The 11897-nt window shown below is 27.9% G+C and overlaps 1 protein-coding gene across 1 annotated transcript in view; it reads left to right on the top strand.

Annotated features, from left to right (window-relative positions):
- Positions 1 to 11897, top strand: part of LOC100168719 (rhodopsin-like) — a 63711-nt gene that overhangs the window by 35616 nt on the left and 16198 nt on the right. The window contains exons 2-3 of the mRNA XM_029489570.1: positions 1188 to 1387; positions 2094 to 2253. Coding sequence (XP_029345430.1) covers positions 1250 to 1387; positions 2094 to 2253 — 298 coding nt within the window. The 5' untranslated portion in view covers positions 1188 to 1249. The remainder of the gene's footprint in view (positions 1 to 1187; positions 1388 to 2093; positions 2254 to 11897) is intronic.

The raw sequence follows: 11897 nt of genomic DNA, 5'->3' as shown, positions 1-11897 counted from the left end.
TTAAAAAACCCAGATTTTGAAGGTAGAAAAAAAATTTCAAAAATATCATCATTGGGTCATCACACTGAGTACGTCTATACTAGTTTCCTCATCCATTTCAGAAACACCCTGTATAGGACCAATTTTTTTCTTCCGATGTCCAATTAATTTGAATGAGATATTTTTTGTCTCACATTCATCGAGTTGTTTAGAAGATCGTGACGGCTCATTTTAATTGCTGATTGGTTGGAAGAACTGTTTGGAAAAACCGAAGAACTACCGATCACTAGCATCATTTGAAGAAATGATAGTAATCAATACACTACATAAAAGAAGAAATTTAGTAAGGAATATCCTTATTAGTTATTCGGTGTTCCTTACTAATTTTCTTCTTTTATGTAGTGCACTGATTTATTTTTAATTGAACGATAAAAGATATAAAATTATTGCATGACATTTAATTAAACATTGAAAATATTATATAATAACTATAAACTAGGTAGGTAATAATCACCTAGCTGGTAATTTGAAATTAAATATTTGTAAATATAACTTAGGTACATATTTCTAGGTATAACGTCATTTGCAAAATATAATATTAAAAATTCATCCGTACAAACTTATATTATCGCTTATATTATAGGACATGATGATCCATTATTATTTATTATTAATAATAAACCAAAAAAACACATTATTCACTTGGATTTTATACTGTTTTAAACGTATTATTAAACGTTTTAAACGTTTTATTCGTTTTAAACAATGAACAAAACGTTTAAAACAAATTTTTCATGTTTTAAACATAACAATCCTAGATATAAGTAATTACTTCTACCATGGTAAAAATACTACCTCTGCCCATAGAGTATATAAAGACTACATCTATCCATACAGTATATAAACTATAAAGACTACTCTATAATATTAGTGCAATGGTATCGAGTTCAAATCTCAGATATCATTACAAGTTTGTTGACTTATTCTGTAGATTTCTCAAAAAAGTTATTTCATACAAACCTTGCCTTGACAATGTTACGAACAGAACAAAAATAAATTATTCAAATCTTTCGAGCTGTTTTTGAGTTTTAGCGAGACTAACAGACAGCAATATATATTATATAGAAATATATGCATTTATTTACTGTAGATTATTAGACACAATAGTCAATTACTGTAACTAAAATATTTTATACTTATTTTTTTAGGCACTGTTGTAAACCAAATACGTTGATGTCAAACATTCAATGTGGTCTTATGATGTGTCCTTATGAACGGAGAATACGCTCAGCCCCAGCACATTTCAGATGCCATCTACCTAGGTGCTGCCATCGTACTGAGTATTATCGGAATAGTTGGATTTATTTTCAACACCTGTGTCATTTTCATTATGATTAGGGATACAAGGGTAAATAATGCAATTAGTCAAAAAGCGACCGATTAAAATAAACCCTGGTATTGACATATTATATAATGATTAAACTACGTATACAATATATTTTATGCACAAATAATATACTTAAAACTTTAGTTATTCGAGGCAGCGTTCCTTAGATTTTCAGTACCTCTTCATAACCCTATAATCATTATAATTAAGTTTCAGTTAACTACCACTTCGTATTAAATTGTAGTTTGATATTAAATGTTTTGATGATAGTTTATAACTTTCTTTATTGTGTATTTTAAAACAAACGAAGTAGTAAGTACGAACACTTTAATTGAACAATTAAAATTATTCCTTAGAATATTTGATGATATTTTATCTTCAAAATCATATAAATATGGCATGATGTGTGTTATAGGTACATCTGCAGCATGATTGATTTTCAACTGAGTCCACTTTAGCTTATTCCCAGATGGGTGTCCACTTGTGGATTTAAGCATCAACCACGTCACACTCTTTAATATATCCGATATCGTATAAATAATAAATATATGCCATAAAAATGATTTATACCTTGAACAGTTGAACCTATAAAGCACAATGCCAAAAGCTTAGTATAACATGTATAATGCATATTGTATACATTTTAAGCTATTAACTAAAAATACTCTATTATTGATTAGGTACAATTATCAACACTCGATTAATTTTAAAATTATTTTTTATTTAGCTATGGACTCCTCAAAACGTGATAATATTCAACTTAGCAACGTCTGACTTAGCAGTGTCTGTACTGGGAAACCCAGTTACCTTGGCTGCTGCCATTACCAAAGGCTGGATTTTTGGCCAAACTATATGTGTTATCTATGGATTTTTTATGGCATTATTTGGTAATTATCAATTAACATCACATTGTTTTTAATAATTATTATACCTAGAGCTGTAGACACCCAAGCTTGGGTGTATTTATGTATAAAAATGTATGGGCGCGCTTGTATTTTAAATATAATATGTATCTTTTACCATAATATTAATAATAATAGGTATCTATAAACATAATATTTCAAATTCTAGTTGAACTATCGAACGCCGCGCAGCCTGGTGGTGTGTGGTGATAACGTTACCTTATTTCGTGAGACAAAAACGGGTCTGTTTTATTTACGCACGTCAATGGAGTGCGACCTCCTTATCTTTAATCTTCATAGTACAGCATACACTTTTAAGTCAGCCAAACTCGCAAATAAAAATAACATATTAAAAATATCTAATAACCCAAACACTCTACAAATATATGCACAGCTAAACCAAAAAGAAATTCCAATAGTTATAGATACTGGAGAAAATATATGCTGTATAAAACATGATACGTTACGAAGTGTATAAAAAATCTTAAGTCAAACGATTAATTTAGTAAGACCGGACAATCAACCTCTTATGGTTTTTGGCTCAACACACATTAAACTAACCATTGAGAATCACACATTTCATATTTTAACATATATAGTCAAAGACCTTTCGAGCCCTACGTCGAGTTAAAAATATCATTTAAAATGAATATGAGATGAATAATTAATTAATTAATTAAAGAGTATGCGATGATGAGATTATATTTTAGAATTATTAATGCATCTGCATAAAAGTGATTGATTAGTTTTATATTTTAAAAGAACACAATTTAAGTATGAAAATGTACAATAATTGAGTCGGATTGAATGAGCGACTGCGCGGCCGTTGTGTATTTCGTATGGGTTTTTTATAGATGATGGTGTGAGATGCCGCCGTCTTTGACCGTAATCGAATTGTAGATGGCGGCATTATTCTTTCATGTGTGTGTCATTATAATTTTAGGATAATGTATTAATAATTTGTATTTATACAGCTGACGATAATTGTACTGTTTAATTTATTTTCTTAAATTTAAATATAATCTAATAAAATAATGATAATTTGTCATAATGTGTACCTATAATATCATTACAACAGTACATCGTTGTGGGCAATAAATATTATTGTTTCTTTCAATGAAAATTATATTCAATGTTCAATATAGGACATAGGTATAGGTATAATGTGGCGTTTAGAACATTTTAAAACTGTTTTGTGAACATGGCCCCACGATTTCTGTCCGATCAATGCCAAATAAATATTTTTATGTTTCAAATACATTTTATACAATCTGCAATACTGCCACTGTTTAATTTTTTTAATTTTTCTTTTAACTTTATGTGTGCGCAATGCACATGTTACATTTTTAGGATATGCATCAATTGTTCGCAGAAAATAGTTCACGCGATAAATGCTCACGCGTCTAATGTTCACGCGGAAATTGTTCGAATACGAAAATTGTTCGTGCATATATTGTTCGTATGTTCAATATATTATTAATTAAAAATAGGTTTACATAATACATAATATTAAAATATTTTTTTTCTTTACATTATTAATTCAAAATAGGTTTACATAGTTAACATTAAATTCAAATATCAATAAATTAATTTTATAAATAGTTTTACATACCTATTATATAGGTACATAATTGATGTCAATAATAAATTCGTTTTAAAAATAGTTTTACACATATATATATATATAATTGATGAATTTACCTAATAATACATAAAAAATAAAATACAATGTATTTAAGCATTTTTCCACGTTTGTGGATCCCCAACATACTGCTGAATTTTTTAAGTATTGATACTTTCTTATTTTTGGAGTGCATGTATAAATCTCCAAACTGATGGATGTTTGGATGAATTAATGTAGACGTAAAAAAATTGTGCCATCCTTCAACTGAATTATTAGTTCGTGAAGGCCTGCCGCTACTAAATCATAACAATTCCATACACTAATCGGGATGGTTGAATCTCTTCTTTGGCCTATACGATGCAAATGACCAATCCAGGTGCCCTCTAAGTAGTCTATAATTGGCATTAAAAGTTCTTAATTTTCAGAAAAATATTCGGAATCTAAAAGTTTTTCATAGTCTTTTATAACTTTGTTTTGTTGCAAATAATCAAAAGCAGGTAACATACAAATATGTAAGGCAAATTCAGAATTTTGTATGTGTTTTTTTGTAGCCCTGCTTCTTGTAATTGGCGCGAAATACATTGTGATAGGTGAAAAAAAACATCCATTTATTGAAGTATTTGGAAATTCAAACTTAACAGCATTCATCACTGCTTTTTCAAAAACCATTATAATAGACTCGGGATTTCATTTTTGGTTTAATGATTTAAGAGCCTTAAGCATCTTCTTTTTTGTCAGGTAGAAGAACATAAGCAGAAGGAATAATATTTGAATAATGTACAGCGTATATAATTGTTTAAATGCAATAGCCAATAGGTGAACAAGAAAAAGTGCCATCACAAAACCAATTAAGGCAATTATTCATTAACTCCAAACTCTTTATTGTCGAAAACAATAATATTCTTTTTGTATTGGATTTGTTTCCAAAAAGAAGAAAATCGTCAACAACTGTTGTCTTTGCAAATTCCTCAGGAATATCGAAACTAAAGTTTGAAGGGTTTACAGGAGCATTTAGTTTAGTTCGACGAGCACGTTGTATTGTTCTTTTCAAAGTAGCTATGTTTTGACCTGCAACTGATAAGGGGACCTAAAAATCAATAAGTTATCGATATGATTTTAAAACGTGCTTACAATAAGCCACATTTCACACTGTGGTGTTGTGTGTGTGTTAAAGATACCTAATGTAATAACTAATATGTTATAGATTACAAAATATATTATATGATAACCAACTCTTATTTTTTTTTTTTACGAACAATTTATCCGCTTACAATTGTCGTATTTGAATAATTTTCATGCGAATAATTGTCATGCGAGCAACTGTCTCGCAAACTATTTTCGGCGAACAATAAATAGACGTGATACCACATTTTTCCTGAAGATAAAAGGAATATATGTAATTCATTGCCACGGCACTGGAGAAGTTCCTTATCATTTAACGGTATGGAGAGGAGTACCAAATAAATATGTTGGGTAAAGAATTTCAAATAAAACCTCGACTACCAATACTTTAATGTGAAAGAACACAAGCCTTCCCTAAAAGCATATTGTATATATTATAGCTGGGTAATACCATATAAACTTAACTAGGTGTTTATAAATCGTTGTTCTAATGCTTCAGATTAATAATATTCCTATCAGACGTAATGTTACTCATCCCATTTCCCGTTTTTTGTAATTTTTAATCTTATAATAGTTCTAGTTCCTCGTTATTTACGACAAATTATCATTAATTATCGTATCAAATATTTCTAGTTAAGCTTAATAAAATATGTTCATAATGTATAAGTATTGAATATATACATATAAAGTATACATATTGAAGTAACGATCCAATTAAAAAGATTTTACTTAACGCACCATAGTTGAATGACACAAAACGTCTGACGATAGTGCCCAACACCCCACGCATTCCTTGAGGAAATTTTGCAACAATATACGACTGTATTCTGAAGATAACACTTACAATAATTGTTTAGTTGTTCGTACTATTGTTGCAACAGTTAGTTTATCATATCATACAAACTAGAAGCTTCACTCGGTCATTTGCAATAATCTTTATAGGTAGGTATTATATAGCACTCACTATTCGTTTAAGTCAGTTAAAAGTCAGAATAAATATTGCTCTTTTAAATACTGTACCATTTTAACACGGAATCAGACGATAATATCAATGGTAATTACTAATTTATCATAAATTAATTATTTACGGTAATGCAACCCTCCATAACTTATTTTAACATTTTCGAAATACCAACAAAAAAATAGTTTGCATTCACTGAACACATCAAAAGTTATAAATTAAACTCCACAAAGCTTAACAAGACATCCAAATGGAAAATAAAGTGTTTATTTGAAATGTACAAAAAACAAAGATAACATTTTAGTATTTCTATAAAAAATTAAAAATATATTTATAAAAAATGTTTGGTGATGATGTCACTGTTGTTTGTGCACCCGTACGAAGTAATTTTATTTTTGTATATCGTAAGTGAGACGTCTGTTTTCATAAACCATGTGTAATTCCATCTTGCACTATAGTAAACTTTTGTGCATGAAAATGTCAAACAATGAGGAACAATGAAAAGAAAAACGTTTCGACTTTTGACAACTCGAAGGTTTTGATATATTTGGCGTAAGACATCACACGATGTCAGTGCACTTTTATCATAAGGTTTTTACCAATATAAATTTAAATAAATACACCTCTCATGAATTACTGCTGTAAAATGTGTTTATTTTTCATAAGTATGATATGAACTCGATTCTATCGTAAACCAACAATACGAATCAGTAAGTGCACATTAAAGTATAAACTTCGTACACATTTGGCAGGTGTGATTGCATAGGAAATTCACACTTAAGTATACTGTGTACTGTTATTTCAACCCAAATGTTGTTGTCTAGTACCTACTCTAATACTTATATAAACGTACAGTATACATATATTGACTATTGCAGTACACCGCAATAACGAAGGAAATCTTCAGCTACGCCAATACCACTCGTCTTCAAACTTGAGTGTTTGTAAATAATTGACTGTTAGTACTATCTAAAATATATATACCTATATACAAAAAAAATATTATTTTGCTTCAGAATATAACTCAATAAAATTGGTAATACTGCGGGTGTCAATTAAAAAAGCAATGTTATACAATATAGACCTATTATAAACACTTACATTAAATTATTCAGGTTAATTTTTTTCAAAATCACAAACATGTTCTAAATTTCTCTCAGTGATTAAAATTGACTGTCTAAAATACATATTTTTATGCAAACAAAGCCTTAGGTATGTTAAAAAATAAATTGTTAACAATAATTTGACAGGCAATTATTTTTGCAAAATGTCACATGCACACCAAATTCCTTTTAAGTCTCCGACAAGTATTTTCCAGTTGTATAAGAGGTAAACAATAAACTATTTACGGGAGTCTTTGAGACCATATTTTAGTTTCCGAATCAACTGGGTACTGTTCAAGTGAAAATACTTGGGTGTAAAGTGTATGCATAACAAATGTGTGAATAAAAAAGGGGAAAGTAGGAGATAACCACTCTGCTGTACAGAAGGAGTCAAGTGTAACTCGTCATTGGATTTTGAATTCAATGATAAATCATTGCATACTAAAGACGAGACAATTCTGAATGGAGACCGTCTGTCATCCTATTATAATATAAATATATTGCTATTAAAGCGCCCGGTGTCAATGTAATTTTGTATACAAAAATACGCTCTACGGGAATAATGATCCTATTCTGTAGAATAAACCTAATTTGATATATTTTTTTTAACTTAGATTTTTAATAGAGGGTAATATTCTAGAGGCCGCATCGAACTCCGTTTCTCAATATTTTAATCTCAAACTTAATAATATGTCTTCAAAAATAATTTCAAGCGTTTTTTTATAAATTATATTATACCATTATTTGAATAAAATAAAAAATCGGAGATCGAAGTAACATGTATGAAGTCTTCTTTCAGAAAAAAAAATAATAATCAAAATCCGACGATTCTACAAGGGCTGAGAATTATTCCCACGGAGTAATTTTTTTCGATATAATACCCCTTAATAGGTATCGGCTAGTAGATTAGTGGGAAAGTATTATAATTAAGATTGGAACTAAAATAAAAAATATAATTTTCAAATTTTATAGAATTGCGGAAAATTTGAAAAACTGGCACCGGGCCCTTTAATAATAATTATAGTAATTTATTTTGCTATTATTAATAATATGGTATAATAACTTTATTTTTAATTTATTAACCCACGGAAATATAGGCCATTGGGAGGTTTTTAACTGTTGGGAAGGGTACTATTTTAAACACATGTGTTTTTAGTTTGGCAGAATTTTCAAGTGGACACCCGTAGGTATCTGCCTTGTCCGGGCGGCCTCTCTCTCCAGACACCATGACTGCCCGAAGAGAAGTGTTGCCCGTGGCCGAGGTTCGAACCTGCGACGGCGCGCGTTGCAACCGAAGCCTTAGTCAACTCGGTCACTTCGTCCGCCTATAATAACTATGAATAAGAAATCGCATAAAATGAGCCTAAATATTAGATTCTGAGTGAAACGATGAATGTATTGATTTTACAATGATGTGTGTTTTTTTTATTTTTTTTTATTTTTTTTTGTGTCTATCATCACTTTTTTTACAGTAAAAGTGCTTGGATTTTCTTCAACAGTATCTTTTCTGATAGGAAAGGGAATCTAGTTGGTACTTTGGGGGGTCAAAAGTAACATTTTTCCAATAGTTTTCAAAAGCGCCGTGAAAAACAAAAGAAAAATTAAGGAAAAACGGGAATTTTTACGCAAAATCTGTTTTCGAGAAAATTGATTTTGGTTTTTAGCTCAACTCTAAAACAAATGATTGTAGGTACATACAATTTTGACTGAGTGTTTATATTAGCATTTTCTATACACCATAACATTTTCTAAATATTTTGACGTATTTTGAGCTGTTTACGGACATTTGTAGTTTCCGTTGTTTATATTTTTTTTTTCAATAAATATCAATAAAATTTTGTTTGTTAGTTAAAAAATCTTAAAAATTTAATAGAAGGTTCCTATTATATTGTTTCAAAGGCAGATGAAAAAAATTAAAAATCCGTAGTCACAATTTTTTTTTATAAGCATTTAAAGTAGTGATGGGAATTATTCGAATATTCAAATATTCGAATATTCGAATTCGAATAGTTCTAACGTAAATAATTCCAATATTCGAATTTTTGAATATTCGAACATTCGAATATCAGTATTCGATGCTACAATAAAATACGTAACGAAAATAATTATTCGTTTAAGTTTTCGCGCAACATAAAACGTTTAATAATAATATTATATGGCTTATAGTGCATAAAGGTTTGCGAGAAGTGGACTCAAAGCCAGCGTTATTTACTATTTGACATGGCAATTAAATTACAAAATAAAAATTATGTAAAATACTCGAATATCATGATTAAATTATTATTATATAACGAAAGACCATTTACCAATTAGAAAAACTCAATGTATAATACAGGTACGAGAAACGAGACATCGGCGATAACGAATAAAATAAAGATAACTACGAACGGGTACCTGCAAGATAAGAACTATTTTCGTATTTAGGCCGATTAATCATTGACATACATTATCTTTATCTTTAGTTGTGTAGATATGGATTACTTATTAATAATAAATAGGTATTGTACCATCGAATACTGTATTCGAATATTCGAATTATTTACGATAGAACTATTCGAATAATTCAATTATTCGAATATACATTACATTACTAATTTAAAGTTCAAATATTGACAAAATACGTAAAAATGACGAACAATTTGCAAATTATTTTGAGTTAGAAATTCATCAAAAATTTTCTTTTTAAATCTAATATTTGAAAATATAATACAAGATTCCTCATAAGTTTTTCTACCTTTTTCAAAAAAAAAAATGTCTACAAACAAGTCAAATTAAATTTTTATGAGCGTTTGAAATTTATATTTTTACAACATTTGATATTCACTCGATTTCTCATGTTACAATGTTCTTATTTTGTTGTAATTAAAATAAGAATGACTGTAGATACTTGAAAATTTCACTGAATGTTCATATTAGCATTTTCTATACACGATAAATTTTTGAAAATAATTTGACTCTTTTTGAGCTGTTTACGGACATTGTCAGTTTTCAATTTTTTTAGTTTTTTTTTCTATAAATATCAATATAGTTTTATCTGTTGGGTCAAAAAGTGTAAAAATTTAATACAAGGCTCCTGATATATTGTTACAATAGCAATTGAAAAATACAAAAAATACATAGACACAATTTTTTTTTTGTAAGTGTTTAAATATCAAATTTTGACAAAATGTATCAAATTTAAATTTGAATAATTATTTTGTAGTTAAAAATGTATAAAATGTTCAAATTTTGTATCTAAGATTTGAAAACTTAAAACAAGATTCCATGTAAGTAATTAATTTGTTACCAAAAACATCTAAAAAATACATTTACAAAGTTTATTTTTATAGTAATTTTAAGTTCAAATTTGGACGAAATTACATATTAAAAACCTAGAATAACTATTTTAGTTATTTTGTTGTGATTGTATAATATTATTCTTGAATCTTGGGTATACTTGAAACTTCTAATGTATACTATTACATATCTATGATAGTATCACGGTTTGTTGTTGATGTATAACGCGTTATAAGTACCTAATTGATCTTGTGATATGATTAATTTGGAATTTATTATAGGTACCTATTATAGGCCAATTTTTTTTAATATCATAGACTATATAATATTATGTCTTATACCTAGACTGCATACCGTCCCCGCTCAGAATCGTTTTTCTTATACAATGATATTATATCATTGAATTCGAATTTAATACTATCCATTAAACAGTGACCCACCTGTAACCTACTGTACAGCAGAGCGACATCCACTTACCCACCTTTTTTTAAATTGGCGTTGTGTGTGTATAAAATATAATAATAAATATGCGTAATAGTTTTAAATTCATACACAAAATATATTTGAATACAACAATATAACTAAATCATTATTCTTCATTTAAATATCGAATTTCGTTAAAATGTCTATAAAAGAAAATCAAGTTTATAATATATTTTTAAATTTTTGATTTTGACTAATTTTGTCAAAATTTGAACTTCAAATGCTTATAATAAAAATCATGCCTGTTTAGATATCATAAATATTTTTAATTTTCTATAATACAAACTTATGTAGAATCTATTATTACTCTATCGAACTATTTGAAAAAATAAAATATTATTTTTTTATCAATATTTATAAAAAAAATAATCAAAAATGTCGAATGACTATAAACAGCTCAATAAGAGTCAATATATTTTTAAAATTCTTAAAATATATAGAAAATTATAATTTAAAAATCATGTGAACATTTCAAGCTTACAATTATTTTTTTTTTTTAGTTATTAAAATTAAACACAATAAACAAGCTGTACCTATGTGATTTACAGCATTGACCTTATAATATTTTCTTTACGTTTTAGTTAAGAATTAAGTTCCTTGGCTTTTCACGCTTCTCTAGATTTTATTTATGCGATTCCTGTAATAAAATGTAAAGTGTTTGTGCAAATATGTATTATTTATATCTACCTAAAAAATATGAACTTTATTACATATGTTGTTTATAAGTAGTACAGGGATAAATTATTTTTTTATGAAATGTTCAACTAAAAATGAATACTTAGTAGGTATAAATAATGATTTATTAATGTAAAATGTAAATGTTTTAAAACTTCCTGTAAAATAAAAGCAAATTATTTATTTATTACCAATTGCACTGATACAAAGTGATCTAGATCTCTTAAAATTCGAATTTCTTGAACAAAATGTTATTAATGTTTTTAGCGTTGTTAGTGAAACTTGTATAAATAAAGTTGAATTAACACTAACATATAAGTAGAATATATATTTACAAACAAAATCTAATTATAATAATTAAGTGAATATTATAAAAAGGAGTCTA

Source organism: Acyrthosiphon pisum, chromosome A2 (genome assembly GCF_005508785.2).
Source record: "Acyrthosiphon pisum isolate AL4f chromosome A2, pea_aphid_22Mar2018_4r6ur, whole genome shotgun sequence".
Classification (NCBI taxonomy): Eukaryota; Metazoa; Arthropoda; class Insecta; order Hemiptera; family Aphididae; genus Acyrthosiphon; species Acyrthosiphon pisum.
Note: the sequence above shows the minus strand (reverse complement) of the source record. Positions and strands in the feature narration are given on the sequence as shown.